This window comes from Diadema antillarum, unplaced genomic scaffold, assembly GCF_040938485.1.
Source record: "Diadema antillarum isolate AM-2024a unplaced genomic scaffold, OU_Dant_1.0 scf00000063, whole genome shotgun sequence".
Classification (NCBI taxonomy): Eukaryota; Metazoa; Echinodermata; class Echinoidea; order Diadematoida; family Diadematidae; genus Diadema; species Diadema antillarum.
Window position 1 is genome coordinate 3,331,693 of NW_027270952.1, and position 23,277 is coordinate 3,354,969.

Below are 23,277 nucleotides of genomic sequence, written 5' to 3' on the forward strand. Positions count from 1 at the left end.
AGATCAAATGCTGAAAAAATATAGGCATCTTAATAGCACAAAATATACCCTCTTTCCCGTTTGAGGTGATAGGAAGGGACTTCTTGTTCTGTCATAGGCCACCGAAAGAGGAAAACGAGATGTTTACAAACAAGAAATGGGTCACGTCGTATGTCCCTCATACTTAGGAAATTGACATAACTTGGTTTCCGCTTGGGTCTTTTTGAATAGACGACTTGAAAAAAAAAACCCACAAAAACAAAACAAAAAATTAAAAAATCAGCTGATGCTAACAGTATCGGCCACTGACCTCCGCTTATATAGCCTTATTCTTTCTTCTTATTCTTGTTCTTATAGTTCATTATTATCATTATTATCATTATTATTATTATTATTATTAGTATTAGTATTATCTATTTCGAAACTGTCGGCGCCCTTCCGCTTATGATAGTCCTTGTGCTGCAGTCGTTTCTTTGTGATAATAATTATGCTCAGCCCCGAGGTCTAGCCAAAATGCTATTTTGCTGATCAATGAAGAGGAATTCGAGAAGTAGAGCCACAATCAATTCTGCTGCTGCTGCTGCTTCAACTCCTTCTGATAACACTACAGCTTCACCACTGTTAATACTGCTGCCTAGGCACACCACGACCACCTCTATCATTTTCTGGTCTGGGTTGGCAAATTTCTCATATAATGATCCTTTCACTTTTTCACAATCTCCTACTTTTTACAACCATGCACTTTTCAGTTTCAGTTTCAGTTTCAGTAAATTTGATATTTTGATTCTACACCTCACGGCATCGTTCATATAAACAGCTCCTGGGCTTCCCCTTCTGTTTCCAATCCTCGTCCTCCTCATCCTCAATTCAATTCAGTTCGAATTTTATTTCCCTTCTTCGACAAAACATAGCGAAACATCCTCCTCATCCTGAAAATAACTTCAACCATCACCTGTGTATACCTATTACCGCTACCAATGCCCCGACGTCTACCTGCACCACCACCACCATCCAAACTATCGCTTATTTTGCTAGTTCTGTCATAGAGACCATTGATTGGGCCACCCAATCGTCACATCATGACGCATTCGACCCTGGCACTCGGGCTGGCAGTCGGAGCCGTCATCCTCGCGACAATTTTCTCTGTGACGACCGCGCAGTCCACTCCAGTTCCAGAGAACTGCACCCAAGGTGCACTGTGAGTAATCGAAAGCACTTTCATTTTCAGAATGTACCCGTCTAGCAATACATGCAAATGCTATATCAATGTCTTTCAAAGAAAACTCTTGCCCTGATAAAACTCCCTTCAATTGGAGCTGGAGCATCCCAAAATGTGTCCCGAGTGTTGACATACATTTTGTACTTGCAGGTGAACTGAAAGGCCGGTTAATATAAGATCATTTTCAGTCAAGGAAAATATCCATAAATCCAATCTTAATGAATCAATGTATTTTCGAAAAACTGTCAGCTCGCTTATTGAATGGTAGTAAATAATAATTATACCTTTTCCACTGATTCTATCGGACCTAAATAGATGAACGACCTTTGACGTTTCTCTTCTTTCCTTTACTACTTGATAATATTTATGTCAACAAATCACTTAGTACATGGACAACAGGACAGATGTGAAAAAAATAATTTTCTTTGCACGCCTATATTAAGTACAACTGTAAATTCATCATTCATTCAATTTCTGGCAGTCTGTATTCACTTGAAAGTTTGCTCATAGTTTGCAACAGGAAACTGAAAAGAGTATGATTCACAACAAATTATTTGTAATACACCAAAATTTGAAAAAAAAAGTAACACAATATAGACATGAATCACACGTGTTTCTCACTGTGAAGCGAAGCAAAGAACGAACTGTGAAAATGGGGTCAATGCTTGTAGTGTGTGGGTCCTCCTTGTCAGAGAAAATCTTTCGTGCTACTGCGGTAGAAAATGAAGAATTGTGCATAGAATTCAACCGATGTCGCTACCAAGAAGAGAGAAAGAAAAAAACCCCGAAAGAAAAGTAGAGTCACAGAAACGCTTCCTTTTTAGTGAGTGGTAGACTTGATGTCCATATTCAAGATTTGTCAAAGTCGCAATTATGGGCTATGATAATCCGTACATCTTTACAAAGTGAATTAATTCCGTTTAATTTCTGCAGCAAAAAAAAAAAAAAAAAAAGAAAGAAAGAAAGAAAAATGAATACTGCTAGCTCGATCTCGCCCTTTAAAAGTGAAATCATTTCAAAATTCAAAGAAAACATAAGTCTGTAATTCAAGGAATTCGTTTCACTCAAAAATACTTGCTAATTTCAACAATTTATCACTCTAAGTTTTCATTCATTTATTTCATTTATTTCATTCATTTCTTTATTTGTCCATATTATTGCAGGTATTATAGCGCGAACAGAACACGCAGGACAAGTGCTATGCAGATATACAGGGGCTCGTGTTTCACTGGATTTTTCAGAACAGTATGTAATAAAACAAGGTATGATGGAAATTCAATGAACAGTGTTTGTCATTACAAGCACTGAGGTCAATTTGATGTGTAGTTTCTAGAAGGTTTGATTGTATTTGATTTGATTGAATGATTTCTATATTATCACCATGTACAAAAATTAATAAACTGAATAATTTGCAAGAACAGAATTAGCTGTTAACTCACTGCTATAACATGAACAGATGATAAAAGCTAAAAATTTTAATTTACTCCTCTTTCAGCGCCTATTTTACTCAGTAGTCGCAGAAATTGAATGCAGAATGTTTATTAAGAAAACGTTCAACCCTTATACAATCACCAATGTCTGTGGAAAGAAAACATTTATTCAATATTTTTTTCCGTTTCCAAGTAAATCAAAGCATATTAAACGAGAATCGTAATACAGATATGTTTTGAAATTACCATGGAAAATGTGCTTTCATGTGCCAAATTTTAGAACAGAAGACCCGATGTCTAGTAAAGCTGTGTAACTGTGCATGAATTCACCACAACCAGGGCAACTTTAGTGCACACTTACATTTACACTGCTGTTTTGCTCAATTAGTGTCAACAGAGAATTACAAATTTCCATCATTCCACAAGGATAAAAAACACATGACTTACAAATCAAAACAACGTTAACACAAGGTATTGTTACATTCCTATGCTATACAAATCAGCACAAAGTACAAAACTGTAATGATGAAAAGATATCATTATTGCTGTGAGAAAATGCATTTTATGTCAAAATGCATAGAAAAAAAGTTGCACTTTAGTGATTTGCATTGACTTTTATACAAATGATCAAACAATCAAATCTTTGGCCTCTCCAGTTTCCTGAAACTTTGCTCTAAGTTTCCTTATGGCATTGGGCGAAACCCCTAGTCTCCTGGCCACCTCCCTAGCTTCAAGGAAAGCAGCAGCTGTAGCTCTCCCTCTTTCAAAAACTTGATGCAAAATGGCCATAAGCACATTAACGTGATCAACCCAAATTGGAATTAAAAAGCACATGGCTTCGACCAACATTTTCATATTGAAAAGGCTTATTGTTTAAAAAATATGCATAACATCTGTTCGATAGAAAAGTACATTGTACCTGAAGAAATTCTTGAGAATTACTTAACAATTTAAAAAGGTCATTTGGTAACTTGCATAGGAAATGTACACAATATGCGTCATATAACCTTAAGTGCAACTTTTTTTTCCATGCATTTTGACAAAAAATGCATTTTTACACACCAATAATGATATCTGGTGGCAATGATATGCCATTCATATTATGAGTAATACAATTCCCTATCCATTCCCGCTTGAATTAGGAAAATCGGTAAAATACTTTTTAAGATACATCCAAAAATGCTAGGGGGGAGGGACTTACTTTTGGTTGAGTGTATATGTATACGTACCACCTAAATACATGCACGTGTAAGGAGGTAAAAAAGAAAAAAACAACCTCATTATGTCCAACCTGTCTTTCGACCAGCAAGCCTTCACCATGAAAATGAATAAATGAAACGAAATAAATGAAATGAAGCAATTAAAAAAGTACAAGTAAACTGAATGACTGAAAAACGAGGAAGATAATCATTTAAATCGAGTATCGCATTTGTCGCTGACTCTTTTTAAAAGAAAATGCAACTTATTACAACTTCACAATTGGCTTGAAAAGGTAAGACGGTCACAAAGGAAATACAAAATCTGCTAGTTATTGCTCTATACGATATGTTAATCATTATTTCTCTTTTTAACTACTTAGGACCATATATCGACAGACATATGCCGTCATGCGTGTATGCTGCCCTGGTTTTGACGGCTCTCCTTGTGAAGGTAATAGTTGACACATCATGAAACGTTTGCCTACGCAAAAGCGCATACGTGTGCCCGCACAAAGATACATAAATGCACAAATCTTAACGTATATCATTGCACAAGCACTGTCCACGAATTCATATTTCGTCCAGCGCTGCTTCCTTCAATCTTTTATTTTTGTTGGGATCATTTAACTTTTAACACAGCTTGCTGCCTACTCGTTTGTATGTTAATGTTTGTGGAGCGTATGTTACAGCTAACGCCAATGAAATGAGTGGAATGTACATCACTTACGTAAAAATACGTGCATATATTTATTCATATCATATTCATATATATATATATATATATATATATATATACTTTACATCAATTCATAAAGATCTTATATCTATCTATCTATCTATCTATCTATCTACCTATCTATCTAACTCTACACATTTTTTTTCTTTGTTACGAACAGACATTGATGAATGTGCTTCGAGCCCATGTCTACACAATGGGACCTGTATTGACCAGACTAACGGATTCTTGTGCAACTGCTCTGCGGGCTGGACAGGGAAGAACTGTGGAATAGGTATTATAAGCTGATGTGTGTGTGTGTGTGTGTGTGTGTGTATATATATATATATATATATATATCGTCGCTGGGGCGACAAGACCTCATATCTACAAAATGTCAAATGCTCAGGAGAGCAAAACAAAACAAAACAAAACAAAACAAAAAACAAGGCAGCCAAAGCACTGTATCCAATGGGATAGACATTCCTTTGACATGCTGTGGTGGCTTCATTTTTGGAGTAAGACATCTAGGATTGGGACAGGACATCACTTCACTGATTAATTGACCATTAATTCAAAAAAGTCATTTTCACCAAAATTGCAGATACAAGGTCTCGGTGCAACCCAGCGACGGTATATATATATATATATATATATATATATATATATACATATATATATGATGGTATTATTATCCGCGTGTTGGAATATGAGCATGAAGACGATGAAGACAAATAAATGAAGTTGGATTCTAATGCATTATGTCAACTTGTTTGTCTTCATCGTCTTTATATACATGATACATATATATATATAACAGAAATTAGTTTCTGCTCGGAGTCCTAAGAAAGTATAGATTCACAACAGTAGTTCAATATGAAAACTCCGTGAGAGACGTAGTTTTGACGAATTTTCGCCCATAGGGCTTTGTCAAGTCAATGACAGATTTTATTTTGAAGCAGATATAAATCAAAATAAAAGATGCGTCGTTTTATTTTGATTTATATCTGCTTCAAAATAAAATCTGTCATTGACTTGACAAAGCCCTATTGGCGAAAATTCGTCAAAACTACGTCTCTCACGGAGTTTTCATATTGAACCACTGTTGTGAATATACATATATATATATATATATATAATTATATTTATATATATTGCTTAAACTACAACTTTGGAGGAGTATCTTGCAAGTACATAATGTTACCTATACTTTATCTACATGAAGTAGTCATAACTACATAAGTTCAAGTCCCATTCCTTCTTTTATAGTCCTACCTTACATCTTTAATTTTTGAATGCATTGTTTGTTTGGTCGTCTTCGATTGGCACAGCGGAAACGCCGTTAGTTTCTTCGAAATAACGTGCAAAGCGGCTAGTCCCCAAGCTTTTATTTTCAGTGAAAGAATGTTTGATTCCATCAGTAATCTTCGTAGGTATATAATAATAATAATTGCATTTATATGGCGCTTCATACTGACGTTTCTAAGCGCACTTTGCTACTCATACAAATAGATTAGAAAACACAATAACATTAACAAAATCAGCATTAACAGTAACAAAAGAAGAAGAAAAAAGAAAAGAAAAGAAAAGAAAAATACATGTGATACAATGGTACAATAATTGATAACTGTGTGCGCCTCCAGGAGAAAAAAAAATTACAACTGATTAAACAGGTGAGTTTTAAGAAGAATTTTAAATGATTCGACAGATGAGGCATTCTGAATATACAGAGGGAGTTTATTCCAAAGAGTGGGAGCAATGGAAGAGAAGGCTCGGTCACCATAACGGGTTTTTGTACGTGGGCCATGAAGTAATTGGAGAGAGGAAGATGAACGGAGGGGTCTGGCAGAAGAGGAGGAGCGGAGAGAGACTAGGTTTTGAAGATATATGGGTGCAAGATTACGTGTGATTTTGTACGTCAGAAGTAGGATTTTGAAAGTAATACGGGAATGGACTGGAAGCCAATGTAGTGAGCGGAGAACAGGAGATATATGGTCATGTCTCCTACTAAGGGAGACTAATCTAGCGGCTGAATTTTGGATACGTTGGAGAGGGGATATGTGAGAAAGAGGGAGGCCGGCAAGGAGGGAGTTGCAGTAGTCCAGATAGGAGGAGACGAAGGCATGGACGAGCCGCTCAGCTGATGATTGATCAAGCAGACGCCTGATCTTCCCTATTTTGAAAATACCCCATGATGCAGACTTACAAATGTTTGTGATATGGTGTTTAAGAGTTAAGTGTTTGTCCAAAGTAAAGCCAAGGTCTCTAACACAGTCAGAGACCTTAATAATCCCATCCCGAGTAGTTAGATCTGGTAGAGGAACTGTGCTCCTAAACTGTGATGAGAAATGGATGAGTTCAGACTTGTCTTCGTTCAGACGGAGTCTGTTGGCAGTGGACCAGGCTTTGATGTCGTTGAGACATTCTCTCAGTGAATTAACGGCAGCAATCCTATCGCCTATATCTTATCTTCTCTAACTTCATCATAAATAGATCACGCGTATGTCTGTGTTCCTGTGCGTGCAATGCTTATTTAATGGCATATAACATTTAACGATGCAAGAGTAATGATACAGGCTTAGTTTAGTTGAAGGTAACAGCATCTGGTAACTACATAGAGACAGACTCACACAATCTCTCTACTGAAACAGGGACACATCATGCCTCCAAAGTTTCCCCACATCAAATCGGAATGTACTTTAATGAATTTCCCCTTCATGACATAAAAATTACATGTAAACGGCTAAAACACGTGAATAATACATGGCAAATTGTGAACAAACATGGCATTTTTGTAATGGGGAAAATATGGGTGAACGCATTTCCATTTATGTAGCGGGGGTTGGGGGATTTCCCCTGCACTCCATTAGACTGGAAAATGTCAGTGTCCATAACTGGCACGAAAAATTGCAAGACCTATTTTGTTATTGTTCTGAATGGCGAAAACCCGGATTGAGTTGGAAATGTGGAGCTACTTTATAAATGTCGCTATGGTAAGGGACCTGTGCCACTCTGTTACACTAGTTTCACTTTGCAAATACATTTTACGCACTTATTTCACTGAAATATATTCCATATTACCGATCGATGTCAGGGATACTGTTTGGTTTCTCCGGCGATATGCGTGTGTTCGTACATAGAGTGGGGAAGGTGGTAGTGCAAAAGCATAGAAAATGCCCAACGCCACATGTACAGAGATAGCACGCAATCAATCAAAAGTGATTCAAAGTTCCTTAAAATATTATGTACTCATGTAAGCGTTATATCATCTATAGAAATAAAATCATTATGAATTGAATTTGAATTGAATTGAATGAACGAAAATATGTGTGAGTGTGCGTGTGTGTGCTTTTTTTTAAAGGAACTAGCACGCATTGACATGAAATGACCATAGATCTGCATGTATCAAGGTCAAAATCTATCACTTTAGCTGCCAAGATAAAAACAGAAAACAACAGCAACAAGCGGCAACATGCAGCAGCAGTGGCGGCGGCAACAACAACAACAACCCCAAACTTGGTCTGACCAGTGTAAAGTACGTTTAACTCTGCAAACGCCTGATTAACGATAATTCTTGATTCTCATGTGATGATTGAATGCAAATGGTCTGGGGTTAGCAGCCATAACATCCATCACACATACAGCCAGAGTGTGAACATTTCTTCTCAGATATAGATGAATGTTCGAGTTCAGCCAATAAATGCTCGCAAATTTGCAGCAACTCGCCCGGGAGGTACGATTGCTCTTTTCAAGATGGCTTCTCGCTTGATCCCGACGGAGAGACCTGTGAAGGTATTTAGAATACCTTATTTTTAATTTGTCTTGAGAATATTATTATGAACTTTTTTTTCGGAAAGGAGTTTCTTATGCTCAACGTTCTATGTTCTGATACCATGATATCCGTTAGTTGCGTAAGATATCAAGTATGTGTCCATGTGCTTCTCGATATTGACGTGTCGTGTCAGAGAAAGGGAGACGAACATTACAAAATTTGCGCAATTGTGGAAAGAATCCTGAATAATTACAACATTAGGTCTACAGTAACATAACTCCTTTTTTTTCTAGAAGTGGTCATAATTCAAAGTTTATAATTGGATTATTATACCATTTACTCTATAACCTGGTGGATCGAGAGGGGGAATAAAAGTAGACAGTTCATATAGAAAGTTAAGTCAAGTCGAGTCAATTCGGTTCAATGCTTGCAAATGAATCAAAATGTAGAAATCTTGAAAGAATCATCAATTATTTTAAAGACAAAAACATTTTGATCACATAACATCCAAGCAGATGCTAAATCTAATTGGAAATGGGTTTTTCAGCACTGCAGAATATCTATCAAGAACTTGCCGGTTCTCACATCGATTAGTATCTTATTTTGCCCTTATTAGAATAATTTATGTTATGCTTTGAATTTTAGTAACACATTGATTTACACACACACACACACACAAACATGAAAACTCATTGTCGGAACCTATAATAAATGAAACTGCGAGGATGAAAGCGGTTAGTGGTTCAAGGCTAGTATCAGAGTTCTGGGCAAGGTATTACACACTGGCTTTACTGCCAATGGGTCCTGCTATGTCTTATGAATAAAGTCATACTTTCCGCGGATTAGACTCTAACTAGTAAAATAAAAATCCTGGCCGAGAAGACAATTCGATATTTACATCCGTGAAGAAGAATAATGTTAACCTAGCTCTTCCTCCGTACAATGCAGGGAAAAATGATTTTCCAAAAACGACTCTTTTCATGATACAAAATGTACTCGTTATCGACACAAGAGCAATGTTACATGAAGTAATGCTTTGTCTCGTTTCTCTGCAGAAATTAATGAATGCGCCTCGAATCCGTGTCTGAACGGCGCAACGTGTAATGACCAGCTGACTGGATTCTCCTGCAACTGCTCGGCAGGATGGACAGGGCAGAACTGTGGAGAAGGTAATACAAACAAGGAAAAGTAGAAATTACGCGGTGCGTAATATATGTCCCCGCCAGAAGTAGCATTTTGTAGCAAAATGTAGAATACAGGTCAAAAATCAAGATCAAAGGTCAAAGAAGTCAAAGGTCAAAATTCTGTGTAGAAGTTTTGAAGCCCTCACCTAGTGCCATCACATAAAGCAAACGGAATCGAAATCGGGTTAGAAATGGCGAAGGAGTAGCATTTTGTAGCCAATGTACAATATAGGTCAAAAATCAAGGTCAAAGGTCAAAGAAGTCAAAGGTCAAAATTCTGTGTAGAAGTTTTGAAGCCCTCATCTAGTGCCATCACATAAAGCAAACGGAATCAAAATCGGGTTAGAAATGGCGAAGGAGCAGCATTTTGTAGCAAAATGTACAATATAGGTCAAAAATCAAGGTCAAAGGTCAAAGAAGTCAAAGGTCAAAATTCTGTGTAGAAGTTTTGAAGCCCTCACCTAGTGCCATCACATAAAGCAAACGGAATCCAAATCGGGTTAGAAATGGCGAAGGAGTAGCATTTTGTAGCATTTTGATCACACACGGACGCACACACACACGGACACACGGACACACGCACGGACACACACACGTACGGAGCCCGTTTCATAGTCCCCTGCTCGAACTCGTTCGGCGGGGACAACAAACTCTTAATCAAGGGTCACTGAAATCCGTATTCGTCTTCTTTTTGACTTGTCATTAACATTGTGATAAATGCAGCTAGCCTTGATGGTGATAACTGGATTGAGATTTAAGGTTTTGTTACTTTCGTTGTTACGGTCAAGTTCACACAAATGAATGCAAGGCGGTCTCAGTGAATTGAAATGAACAAATCTTCCGGATCTTTATTAAGAAACTGCTTAACAATCGGTTTCCGACCGGAATAACAAAATTCTTGTTTAAAACATTACAGCGAAATTGACCATAACAATGAAAGGTAGACGGGATCGTTTCAACTAAGAAAACATAAGTTCAGATTGTGTAATACCTGGCGACGGGGCCCAACTCATCTGCGACGTGACAGGGAGGCGACGTCAGGCGCTATCATGTGGAGAACGCGTCGATACACGGGGACGTCGTCGGATCAGCGGGCGACGCTATCTCAGGACAGTTTGCAGCTCTGCGACTATGGCTATGCCAGACAGAAGGGCGTTGGCCGCTGGGTGCGCGTCGCCATTCACAGCGTCTCGGCGCCCTGGATCGATCTCGTCGTGGCTCCAACTAGTTGCCGTGTAGCAATCACAGGTGGGCGTTGGCTCCAGACCGCCTGGTGGTTCGCCTGGCCAAATCGACGAAAACTTATTGTTGCCGTTGTCGTCGAAAGAAAACGGGCTAGAGGCAGGTAGGCATGTCCTGGTTTATCTCGCCTCTTAGCACTTAAACTCAGTTAGCAGGGTACTTGTCTAAGGGAAAGCAACTCCTCCCAAGATTGTGGACGGGAACGCCGAGAAAGTGATAACGGTCCTCTCTAACCGGAGTTCGATTGTCGATTGACGCGAGCAATGGATTTGTTAATACGAGTATTCTCACATACATGGAAAATCCCATCAGGCACGCCTAGCTTAATATATTCACGACATTAAACTCAACCTGGGCGAAATGTGTGGGGTTTCGGTTAGAACGAATAACTCAACATGAAGATTACATAACCGGCGGTGTTTACAAACATCCGCGATCGCGCACGTGTGATCGCATCCACATGATCATGACACGTAAAACCGCATTCTGAAGTGATTACATGGGCAAATTCGTAACATCGTGTAAATTATGATATATAGATTGACTAGAAATATGGTGATGCAAACAAAGTGTCTTATAAATGGCAAATTGAGGTAGACATAAGACCCGATGGACATTCGTGAATATCTTAATTAAACAAACAGGTCACTAAACATTCGTCGTATTTAATATTCCAGAACTCAAAGCCCTCACAAAATACCATTTAGGCCTTATGTTTGTATTTGTATTCATTTTGTATTCATTTATTTCCGTATTCAAGCATTAAAAAGCAGAGTTGTACATACAGCAGACTAAAAAAAGCAAAAGCAAAACAAAACAAAAAGCCAAAAAATCTTCAGATATAATGCATGTAGAGACAGTAAAGCCTACATTAAAAAGAGAACAAATACAAATAGCCATCAATACGGAGAGATTGCCCATTCGGGTATGTCGACAAGGATACTGCTGTTCGTCTATACCATAGTGGCGTCCCGAGACTGTTGATGCACAATGAGTTGTGGTATCCATGTTCCTTTTTCCAAACACTCATTGCGTCATAAATGATTCACAATCATCACTGTTGGAATGATAGTGAGCAAGAGAAAAAAGTTGCAGTCATAGTAGGCTTTCTTTCATGCTTGTGTAAAGTCAATGAATTAAATTGAGCACTCGTTTGAGAAATATTTCTATTTCAATTTACAGGTTTACGCCAAATTCACTGCTGTAAAAACTATGGATATGCTTTTAGGTTGAGTACTTGCATTTTCGTTCGTATAATGTCTCCAAGGAACATTGTGGAAACCGACAGATAAACATTTAACTAGATTTTCAATTGCTTGATTTATTTTGACAGGTGAACTTTGAATTTTGCATATATAATTAATTGGGTGCGTGTGTATGCGTCATACACTAATGGCGCAATTACTGAAATATTCCTTCCCTTCTTTCTTTTGACACACAACACAATAGGCCCAGTGTCTGTCTCATGAATGCATACATTCGACCGCGTTATGCAATTTTCTGTTGCTTTTCCTCTTTGTATCTTAGAGAAATGTACGAATGTTAGTCAAACCCGTGCTTACAAATAATACTACCCGTACTGATCTCCTACCCGTATTGATCTCCTAAACGGGTATCTCTGTCACCGATGGATTGGAGCTAACTGCGCAATGAGTTCAGAAATATTGACTTGTTCTTAATTTGTTTTGAGGCGTCTCACACCGTGTGTGTGTGTGTGTAGTGCCGTAGAAATCGCAAAATCAAATAATCATAAATATTTCAAACATTCATGTGATTACAAGGCCAACCCGCCTTAGCGGCAAGCTATGATAGCATTTCCAAATGAGTAGCGTAGTCATAATAAATGAATTTTTAACCAATTTGGTCTCGTTCTTATATCCCTATACTTCTGAATCGAAACTAACCGCTATGCAAAGAAGAGCTCTGTCTTCTGTATGTCCACAGGTGTTCTGTTGTAAACGCAGTGCGCTTAGTCTTTATTCAAGACAGCGAAGGGAATATCCAAAGGGTTATGATGTCCACAGCTGTCACGCGGTGCGCTTAGTCTTTATTCAAGACGGCGAAGGGAATAGCCAAACCTTATGATACAATGTATATCCCTTTATCTAAAAACAACAACCCAAAAAAGCAATTCCTCGTGGATTTTGCCGTATTTTTCAATTATTTATCATTTTCCGGTGAAAACGCTACGGCGAAAACGCTAATACCACGTCAATGTCGCTTTATTCCCGTCCAACAATGAAAGATAATGCAAAAAAAAAAAATGTACCGGTACACTACAATACATTATAATAAATAATATTGTAAATGAACAGAGTGATTTTTGTTTAAAACTGATGTATTTGTTGAGAGGGTAGTAGAAATACAGTATAAATAATCCCTTTTATTAGGAACTTTAGATATAATAACGGTACATTGGTTTGTTTTTCTTTTTAGCAGTGTTTACCAGAATATTGTTGTTAAGCAACAAAAAAAAAAACACCCAAAAACCACAAAAAAAAAAAACACACACACACACACAGACACGGAAACAATTGTCACATAATGTAAAGACGCAGTATTGTAGCAGACATTAAGAACACATTGACAGGACAATGAAGGTCAAAGAGACAAAAGAAGGGGGAGAGAAGAAAGAAAGAGATCTGATGCCACGCAACTCCATCACCAGCTGGAAGTACGAATGGAAGTCGTCCCGAAGATCATTGTAGTGTACCGGTACATTGTTTTCGCATTATCTCTCATTGTTGGATGGAAATAAAGCGACATTGGCGTGGCATTAGCGTTTTCACCGTATCGTTTTCATCGGAAAATGATGAATAATTGAAAAATACCTCAAACTCCGGAATTGCTTTTTTATTGTTTTTAGATAAAGGGATATACACTGTATCATAAGCTTTGGATATTCCCTCGACCGTCTTGAATAAAGACTAAGCGCTGTGGACACCATAACCTTTGGATATTCCCTTCGCTGCTTTGAATAAAGACTAAGCTCACCGCGTTTACAACAGAACACCTGTGGACATACGTGACCCTGCATCACAAAACAAACAAAAAGTCGCCATACATGGACTTTTAGGAAAGACTATATTCTGAAAGAGCAGACTCTAAGCTTTATTAATGATAACTCAATTCAAATGGACACTTCTAACCTATCTAAATATTGGAAAGAATGGACACACTCTGAAAAGTGTGAACTGAGAAAAAAAGGCTCTGTACAGGGAACAGGGTGTATTCAAGCGCTTAATCTTTACCAATCTATGCTATATAGCTGTGGGATGAATTGAACAAAAAACAGGATGTTGACCACGGGAGCAACAACAATGAAGGGATTATCAGATTAAGCTGATATTGACCATGCTTTATAAGCACATTCTGTACATGATTAATACCAACTTTCAATGCAGTAGATTTATTCTCTCCAAAGTTATTGGAGTTGAAAGTGAAGTGTATGGACAGGAGATTCGAGAAATCTAAAACTATATGCGCAGAAGAAAACAATTCACAAAAATCAAGTAAAGTAATGTGCAGTTATGGTGTATGTTAGGAAATCATACCTCAAACAATTTTGCTTTGGAGAAGCAGGCAGTTTTTAAAAGAAAGCTAACATTATGGCAGAATGATTGTCATTTGTGATCTCAATATTTCACTTTTCTCCAGCTTATTCCAGAGCAAAAAGGGACGGTAATGGTAGAGAACAGATATATCTTGCCATTAGGCAAGGTCTTATGCGTGTGCGAAATGTGCGAATCACCAATTACCCATCTTTTGACACAAAATTTGTAATGATCTCAGGTTTGCTGCTCCTCATCATCTGCATTTATTCAAAGACATTTCCGTCTGAAAAAAGAAAGGCACGTCAGCGAAACAAGACTGAAATGAGGGAAACGATTCTTTTGTTAGTGACGATACATGATCACACAATCGATATCGTCAAGACACCTGAATGTACTCATTAAGATACACATAATAAGGTGTCGGTGACGATCACTACATCAAAGGCTGCGTTTATCAACTCCTTTTCTCGGCAGAAACAGGTTATCCAAACAGCTTTCAAGGAATTTTTACGAGCTGATAAACGCAAAGCTGTTTTGAAAGCCCTTTAGGAAAGTCTTTTACAAAAGGGTGCGTTTATCAACTCTCCTTTCTCGGCAGAAACAGGTTATCCAAACAGCTTTCAAGGAATTTTCACGAGTTGATAAACGCAAAGCTGTTTTGAAAGCCCTTTAGGAAAGCCTTTTCGAAAGCCCCAAATTTGTGACGATCCAAACAGGTTTCCTTAACAGGTTATCAGAAACCTGTTTGTAAAAGCCTTTCGAAGTTGGTAAACGCAAAGTTGTTTTGAAAGCCCTTTAGGTCGCCCTACTGCGGTTACGCAACCATGCGTTTCCGGTTTCTGAAAAGACGCGTGACACGTAAAGTGCACGCGAGTACGTGTACACAGGTGTATACATACAGCTGTGTGTAATGCACGCATATGCTTGGAACAAGGAGGTGTTTCTTTCACCAACAAGGTTTGAGAAATAGAGTAACAACAGTCTCATTCCCTTTGATCCCATGTCTCATGCCGCCACTCAGAAATATTTGAAGTACCGGTATGTGCTAAACTGGAGCTGCCTCACAGATAGGAAGACAATTGATTCATGTGCCATTGTGTCATGACTCGTCACTCTCAAAGGAAGATATGTCTTTATGATGGTAATTGCTTTTCGCCGTCCCTTCTTAGAAAACAAGCGGCACATTAATAGTACAGGCAGTCAGGGCTTTGGAAAGGGCTCTCGAAAGGGCTATGGAAAGGGCTTTCGTAAGGGCTATCGAAAGGGCTATCGAAAGCCGTTTAAACAGTGGAAAGTTGATAAACGCAGCCGACGAAAACAAGCGGCACATTAATAGTACAGGGAGTGGACAGGGCTTTTGAAAGGGCTATGGAAAGGGCTTTCGAAAGGGCTATGGAAAGGGCTATCGAAAGGGCTATCGAAAGGGCTTTGCGTTTATCAACTCGTGAAAATTCCTTGAAAGCTGTTTGGATAACCTGTTTCTGCCGAGAAAGGAGAGTTGATAAACGCACCCTTTCGTAAAAGACTTTCCTAAAGGGCTTTTAAAACAGCTTTGCGTTTATCAACTCGTAAAAATTCCTTGAAAGCTGTTTGGATAACCTGTTTCTGCCGAGAAAAGGAGTTGATTAGACTCAATGCCATTACTTGATTTTCCATACATGGGATTGTATAAGGACTTTTCTATCTCTCTCGCTCTCTCTGCTTTGCTATGGACATCACTGCCCGTTGGCGGTCACTGATGCAGTAAGACCCCGTTTACAGTGCGAGGCTCGGCCGCGGCTCGGCCCAACCCCGCTTCAGTGTAAACGCGCAAAAGGCCAAATGCGGGGCCAAAATTGGCCTCGCATTTGGCCTCGCTTGGGAGGTGGTCTCGGCCGCGGCCGAGCCGCGGCCGAGCACGGCCTTTTCTCGGTGTAAACGCAAACTGGGCCAAATGCGCGGCCAATTTTAGTCTGGCTTCCAAACCCTCGTCCCGTACTATTTCGTTACTCAGGATATTAACCCCCTCAACGTCGAAAACTAGTTTAGTTTCAGGTAGTTTTGTCCTGCAAAGGATTTTTCCTTCGGCAAAGGACTTTGCCCCAACGGAATCCAGTTGGCAAATTGTCTGAAAACCAGACTATACCAAATTGCGTTTGTTTACAAGCAGAGCGCTACCACGACAAGATATTGAAAGGTTTGAATTAAAAGCGCGGCCGAGACCGGCAGTGTAAACGGATAAAATTACGGGGCTCGGCCCCGCAATTTCTTTTTTTCAACATGTTCATCAATGATCTTCCTGCCATTGCTTCATCAAAAGTTGCCCTCTTCGCCGATGATACGGTGTTATACCGACCAATTCAATCTGCCAGGGATGTCGAGGGTCTGCAACTTGACCTGAATAACGTGTCGTGCTGGTGTACCCGCAACCGTATGGAAATGAATGTCAAGAAAACAAAAGTTATGCGAATCGCTGGAGCAAGGAAAATGAATGTTGCCTTACCTTCGTATTTCATACAGGGAGTTCCAATCGATGTTGCCTCTGAAGTTAAATATCTTGGTGTGGTGATCAATCATAGGTTGTCGTGGGAAAGTCATGTTAATTACATAATTTCTCGCGCCAATAGATTGCTGGGCTTGATTAATTCCATGTCTTCCGGCCTTACATCATCAGCCAGTTTTGCCCTGTACAAATCGCTCGTTCTGCCGATCTTGGAGTATGGCTTACCTGCATGGATTCCCTACAATCGTAACTTGTGTGACCGACTTGAGGGCGTCCAGCGCCGTGCAACCCGAATGATTCTGAAGCAGCGTAGACAACAAATGCCTTACCCTGAGCGTTTACGCACCTTGAACTGGTCCACATTGGAGTCCCGCCGCACATACCTCCCATTAAGCTTCATCGCCAAAACCTTGTATCGTCTCATATCGTGTGATGACATCGTGTCTACTATTAAAGTTGTTACTCGACGCCCATATGATGTTCGTTTCCAGCATCTGAAAGCTCGCACACAAAGACTTTCAAAGACAGCCATGCACCTTTTTCCCACTTTATGGGATCAGCTGCCCACGGACTTGCGCACAGATTTTGTGCTTGTGAACTTTCCAAACTGGCAACAAAGATTGAAAGCGCATGTCTCTTCCTATGATTAGACTATAATAGTTCTACATTATATATCTAAAGTATGTATTTTTTTTTTCGAAAGGGTATTTTGAGTGGTATGTTTTGAATACAAATCATTAAAAATGAAATTAGTTAATATTTATGATTTTTTAGTAATTGATTTCAAATATGGCACATGCTACCACTATATTATTTACCTGTACAAAATTGATCTTTTGTCATTGTTGCAAAATGTGTTGCCATGTTAACAGCATATTTTGAATGAAAATCATATTATTGTGAATTCATTTAACTCCCTCAGGTTTTGAGTAATTTGATTTAAATTTTGGCACATGTGACAGCTATGTTATATGTTATGTAGTTGTGCAAACTTCATCTTCATCTTTTTTCTCATATTTTTTTCTTCATGTCAAACATTGTGTTGCCATGGCAACAACATTCTTTAACAAAAATCATTGTTTATTCCAATACCTTACTCGGGTTATGAGCATTTGATTTGTGATATTGCACACGTGATTATCAGTGAGCAGAGTGTACATTTGTTCAATGTTGAGCCGCATGAGAAAGCATGTTGAGAAAGCATGCAGATGATTATTACTGGTTGAGCTGGCTCCATGGGTGTTGGGTAGGGGTGTTACTCTCATTGAGTGATAGTTTTAGTTATTTATGAATTCATTTTCTTCTCTCTGTCTTTCTCTGTTTCTTTCTCTCTCCCTCTCTCTCTCGCAGTTATCTTTTGTCAATTGTCTAAATATAATGAAGTTAAAATGAAATGTTGTAAGGGAATATGGTTAACATGGACATTTAAAATTCATACATAGTTCATTAACTGTATGCATTTTTATATACAGTGAGGTTCTGATGTCGGCAGCCATTTAAGAGCTGACATACATATATGCAATGTATAATTTCTTTTTATTTTTTTAAAGTAGAAAATGATTTGATATTTGTGAATAAGGAAGATTGGTAGTTACACATATCTTAAATCGACACTTATAAAGAAACAGTTGTGTTTTTTTAATTTCTTTTTATATATACCTTTTAATGAAATTTGTATTTTTTTGTATATTGTAAACAGACTGTTTTGGATGCACCAGGTGGGCTGGGGAGGATGGCCTGAGGGCCCAAGTCATTTAGTTGGCTCATTCCAGACCCGGGCTGCCCAACCTGGTGCACCCTTACCACTCCAGTGTATGTTCTGATTTCGAAATATGTATTATGATATTAATTTTGTGAATGAAAGCCGAATAAATAATAATAATAATAATAGTAATAATGATAATAATAATAATAATAATAATAATAATAATAATAATAATAATAATAATTGAGGCTGGGCTCGCACTGTAAACGGGGTCTAAGCCTCCTCCAGCTCCCGCTTTCGTCGCATGAGTGCAGCAAGATAGACGCTCTTCCGCCAGTTATCCCTACCAAACTCGGGAACTCGCTGATTTTGGTGAAAGGCGATTCCAATATTGGCTTGTATAAACAATAAATGCATACGAAAATTACTCCTAGTACGACAAACTCAACTTTGAGATTAACTCTCTGTAATTACCAGGTGATAAAGCAATGGCTTACTGATTAGCATGAACATACTGAAACCAGGGAGGTGTTAGAGAAGAAGAAACTAGAGTATTAGTCCATGGGCCAGGCCAGATATTGGTACCACCTGAGGTGGCAAAACCTTTTGGTGTCATTTTGTTTGTCGGGCATAGATATGCTTATCAAGCTATGATAGCATTTCCTAATGAGTAGCTTAGTCATAATAAATGAATTTTAACGAATTTGGTCTCGTTTTTATATCCCTATACTTCTGAATCGAGACTAACCGCTATACAAAGAAGAGCACTGTCTTCTGTATGTGACCGTGCACCACAAAACGAACAAAAAGTTGCACACAGTGATTTTGTGTGAGGACTGGAAATAGGTGAAATGGGTTAACCTAATCAATCTTGAGTTTTTCATATTTCCTGAAAGAGCAAGTATTTTTCTATATTATATTAAAGTTTGGAATCATAAAACAAACAGGAACTTGTGTTTTCAGCAGTTTTTTTTTCGAACACTTTTGGTGGAATAGTGTGATTAGTTGTTTCTCATAGGCTGCGTTTATCAACTTTCTCCTGTTTGAAACGGCTTTCGAAAGCCGTTTCCAAAGCCCTTTAGAAACGGCTTCCAAAATAGTTGCGTTTATCAACTCTTCGCTAACACGATAACTGGCCTGTCACTGCACAGCTGCATTGCGCAATTCGACCCGAGGAGAAGAGGTCATATAAGGCGTGCATTGTTCGTAACTGCAGTACAATACTACAAAGCTTTGCGTTTATCAACTTCAAAAGGCTTTTACAAACAGGTTTCTGAAAACCTGTTTAGGAAACCTGTTTGGAAAGCCACAAATTTGCGGCTTTCGAAAAGGCTTTCCGAAAGAGTTTTCAAAACAGTTTTGCGTTTATCAACTCGTAAAAATTCCTTGAAAGCTGTTTGTAAAACCTGTTTCTGCCTAGAAAAAGAGTTGATAAAAGCACCAATAGAACCCTCTTCCCATTTCTCAAAAAACCGTCTTGTTCTTCTCCCGGCTTGCTGGCGGTGACGATCATGGGAACAAAGCAGTGAAGCACGCTAAAAATGTCTTTGCGGCGCTTTTGAGATGTACAGGCAGGTGCATGAATTAATTAACGATACAATGAGTGTCCATGTGTATTAGGTCCATGAAATGACGAACACACGAACGAAATGTCATGAAAGTTTAGATGTAACTTACGGCGTTCAAAGTTCATATCAGGTGTTTTCCATGTGTTAATTAATGTATTGTGTGCTCACGGGTGGGAAAAGGCTTATTTATGTTCATCGGCGAATGAACTGAAAGTTAATGTACACTTCACAACTGCTTTTCCCTGGTAGTCCAAAGAATGAAAATGTTCCACTACAATATCTTCATTACATTCATCACAGGACGGCATTTGTACAAAATATGTCGAAAGCAAAGTTGAAAGCGGTGTTGTTGCATTTGTAATTGTGACATACATTAAAAACTTTTTATAGGGAGAAAGGAAAACAACATTCCTGTAGACTGCGGTCCTTGTCTGATGAATTCCTGATGAAGACTCTGTCTGTCTGTGTTTCGGAGTGTGTTTGTTTGGGTCTAATTTTGGTGTGTTTTTCGCTTTTAGTGTTTGTGTCCAGCTTGTAAGAAGTTCTATGATTGGCTATTTTCTATGCTTTCTAGCGATAAACCCATCATAACTTAAACCTACAGCAATTATCGAAATGGTGCACAATCTGATAAAGACGATAAACGACGATAAACGACGACCCATCTTCAGCGTCATTATTCAAGTTTGACTGGAATTTTTGTGCCTTTCTTTTTCCAAAGAGGAGATGAAAATTCCCTATGTTACTTCAATTTGCCTTAATTAATTTCTTGGAAGAAGACAGTGTTTATTTTCTTTAATTTGATCACAGTTTTGAAATATACAATTTTTTTTTGTGATTTAACTTTCAGGTAACTATTCTGTGAGGCATGATAGGCCTAATTTAAATCAATGGTCAGACTTAATGACTGCAGATTAGTTTGCATAACTTTTCAGGAACGCTTTTGAGATAAAGAAGCAATTCCTCTCAACGATGCTGGATCTGTATACATACACCTCCCTCTCTCTAAACTCCTTAGATTGGAAATCAATCTATGAGATTGTGGTTAGGGACAAATTCAAAATTAAACTCGAAAGTTAGATTTGACTTCTAAATCTACCACATTCAGATTTTCAATCTAATTTTGGATTTGTCCCTCATCTATATCTAAGGTATTCAGTGAACTGCCTCGTATGAGAACATTTCGACCATTTGAATTGTCTTTTATCCCCCCCCCTTGTTCTAAAACTCTCAGGATTATTATCTTGTTGACTGCCGAATCTTCATTCCGTGGTGGATCTCCATTATACACGGCCTGTGAATTGAGGAACAGAGGTGTAATCATATTTTCCATTGGGCTAGGATCAGGCGTAGACGTGACAGAATTGGAGGGCATCGGGTCCTCTATCGAACACATCTTTTATTTAGACCAGTTCGGAAATGTGTCGAGCTTCGCTGATGTGATCAAGTCAGGTAATTACACCTTCCCACGGACATAATAGATAGGTTTTGTATTCTGTAATGTTGTGGCCAACCTTAGAAAACCAGACATAATTTTTCTTCTATGACAAGAAAGCTCGTCCGACCTTGTCCTAAGCCAAATAACCATGATAACTGCAAATTGTTTCAGAATCGTGTCATGTCAATATTCACAGCAGGGCAAATTACTTGGATAAAATCATAGAAACGTCGATGAATTAAGGAACATTACAAAACGCTTTTTATATCATTATGACCCCCATCATAGCCTAAGACATATCATTTAAGCTCAAAATCAATGACATGTGGAGAAGAAAGTTTATTTAGCATCTTTCAGCTCTTTTGTCTAGATTTTTTTTTAATGCAGAGACCTGGGAGAGACTGCACAACGGCAAAATGAATCAACTCCTTTTTGTGTTTATCCCGAGCAAAAGAGTGATTACTTGATTGAAATGAAGTTAAAGGGGCATGCTAAACCAGATAAAAGTTAGTCTGAAATGAAAAAGTAACATTGTTCAACCATAACAATGAAAGTTACATGAAACTTGGTTTAGAATTAGAGGAGTTACGAAATTATGAAGTTTCGCTAATTTTCACAAAGTAGTTCTTGAACAGTTGATAGCAATTATGCATATAGTGACTTGTGCCATCACCTCACACTTACCATATGTAGTAGTAATATATGCAATTGCAAAATTTCCAGTATCCTTTTTTTTTCAAGCGCAATTATGCCGCAGTCTAGCACAAGTTTTCATTAAAGATTCACACGATTGTTTTTCTGTGTTTTTCTTTTTACATTTTTATTACAGAATCAAATTCATTTCTTTTGTTAGTGCATGGAAAATTGAAAATTTTGTGAGTTTATGACATCACCTCATTCGTTTACATATTCATATCAACTGTTCGGGAAGTGTCTCGCAAAAATTAGTGAATCTTTTAAATTTCGTTACTTCAATACATTTAATCCAATTTCGATTAAATTTCCAATGCTGTGCATGTAACACGTAACTCTTTCTTTTTCAGACTAACAAACTGATTGGTCCAGAATTTCTCTTTAAGTCCATCGAAGCAGTGTGTCCCTCTCTTTGTAATGGAGGGAACTAAATTTTTGCCTAAAAACTATTTGAATCCAAATCTTTCTGGAGAAAAAAAAAAAGAGAAATTGAAAGAAAGAGATACACTGCCATGACAACGTTGATGTCCCTGAAATAAAATGAGAGAAAACGGGTAGAGAAAGGTATTAAATGATTTCTTAGGTATGTCTGGTTTGTTTCTGTGCCCGTTTCCACCCCTTTTTTTTTTGGGAGGGAGGGGGGGGGGAGTGGAGAAAGCAAAATGTTGCAACTCGCATTCACTGTAATTTATCATGCTTGTTTTACTTACTTCCATTATGGAGCGAATCCTATAATTTTCCTTTGTTTCTATTTTCATGTTACAGGTTACCATAGAGGTTCACATCAAGTCTAAACGTTCAGAGTAACTTGTGTCCCGACTATATTACAGGAAACCCCCGATAAAACGAGGGGGATGGGACTACCTCTTTTACCACATTGTTAACGAAGTTTAAGGGAGACCAGCTAAAATAAAAATGGAGAACGGGCCCGCCGAATTCACCTTGTTAAAAGTTGTACCTCGTTGTAGGCGAGCTCGTTATAACGGGATTTACAATTCTTTGTAGTATGCAAACTCTTACCCAGACCATTATAGCTTGAATATAATCTTCAATGACTAGTAAATACCTGAATTGATTGGAATACACTCGCCTCCTCT

At 38.3% G+C, this 23,277-nt stretch overlaps 1 protein-coding gene across 1 annotated transcript in view; it reads left to right on the forward strand.

The window, feature by feature from the left end:
* LOC139716266 (uncharacterized) overlaps positions 1–23,277 on the forward strand; it is a 36,819-nt gene that overhangs the window by 7,935 nt on the left and 5,607 nt on the right. The window contains exons 2-5 of the mRNA XM_071627834.1: positions 1,015–1,177; positions 2,362–2,460; positions 4,208–4,278; positions 4,724–4,837. Coding sequence (XP_071483935.1) covers positions 1,059–1,177; positions 2,362–2,460; positions 4,208–4,278; positions 4,724–4,837 — 403 coding nt within the window. The 5' untranslated portion in view covers positions 1,015–1,058. The remainder of the gene's footprint in view (positions 1–1,014; positions 1,178–2,361; positions 2,461–4,207; positions 4,279–4,723; positions 4,838–23,277) is intronic.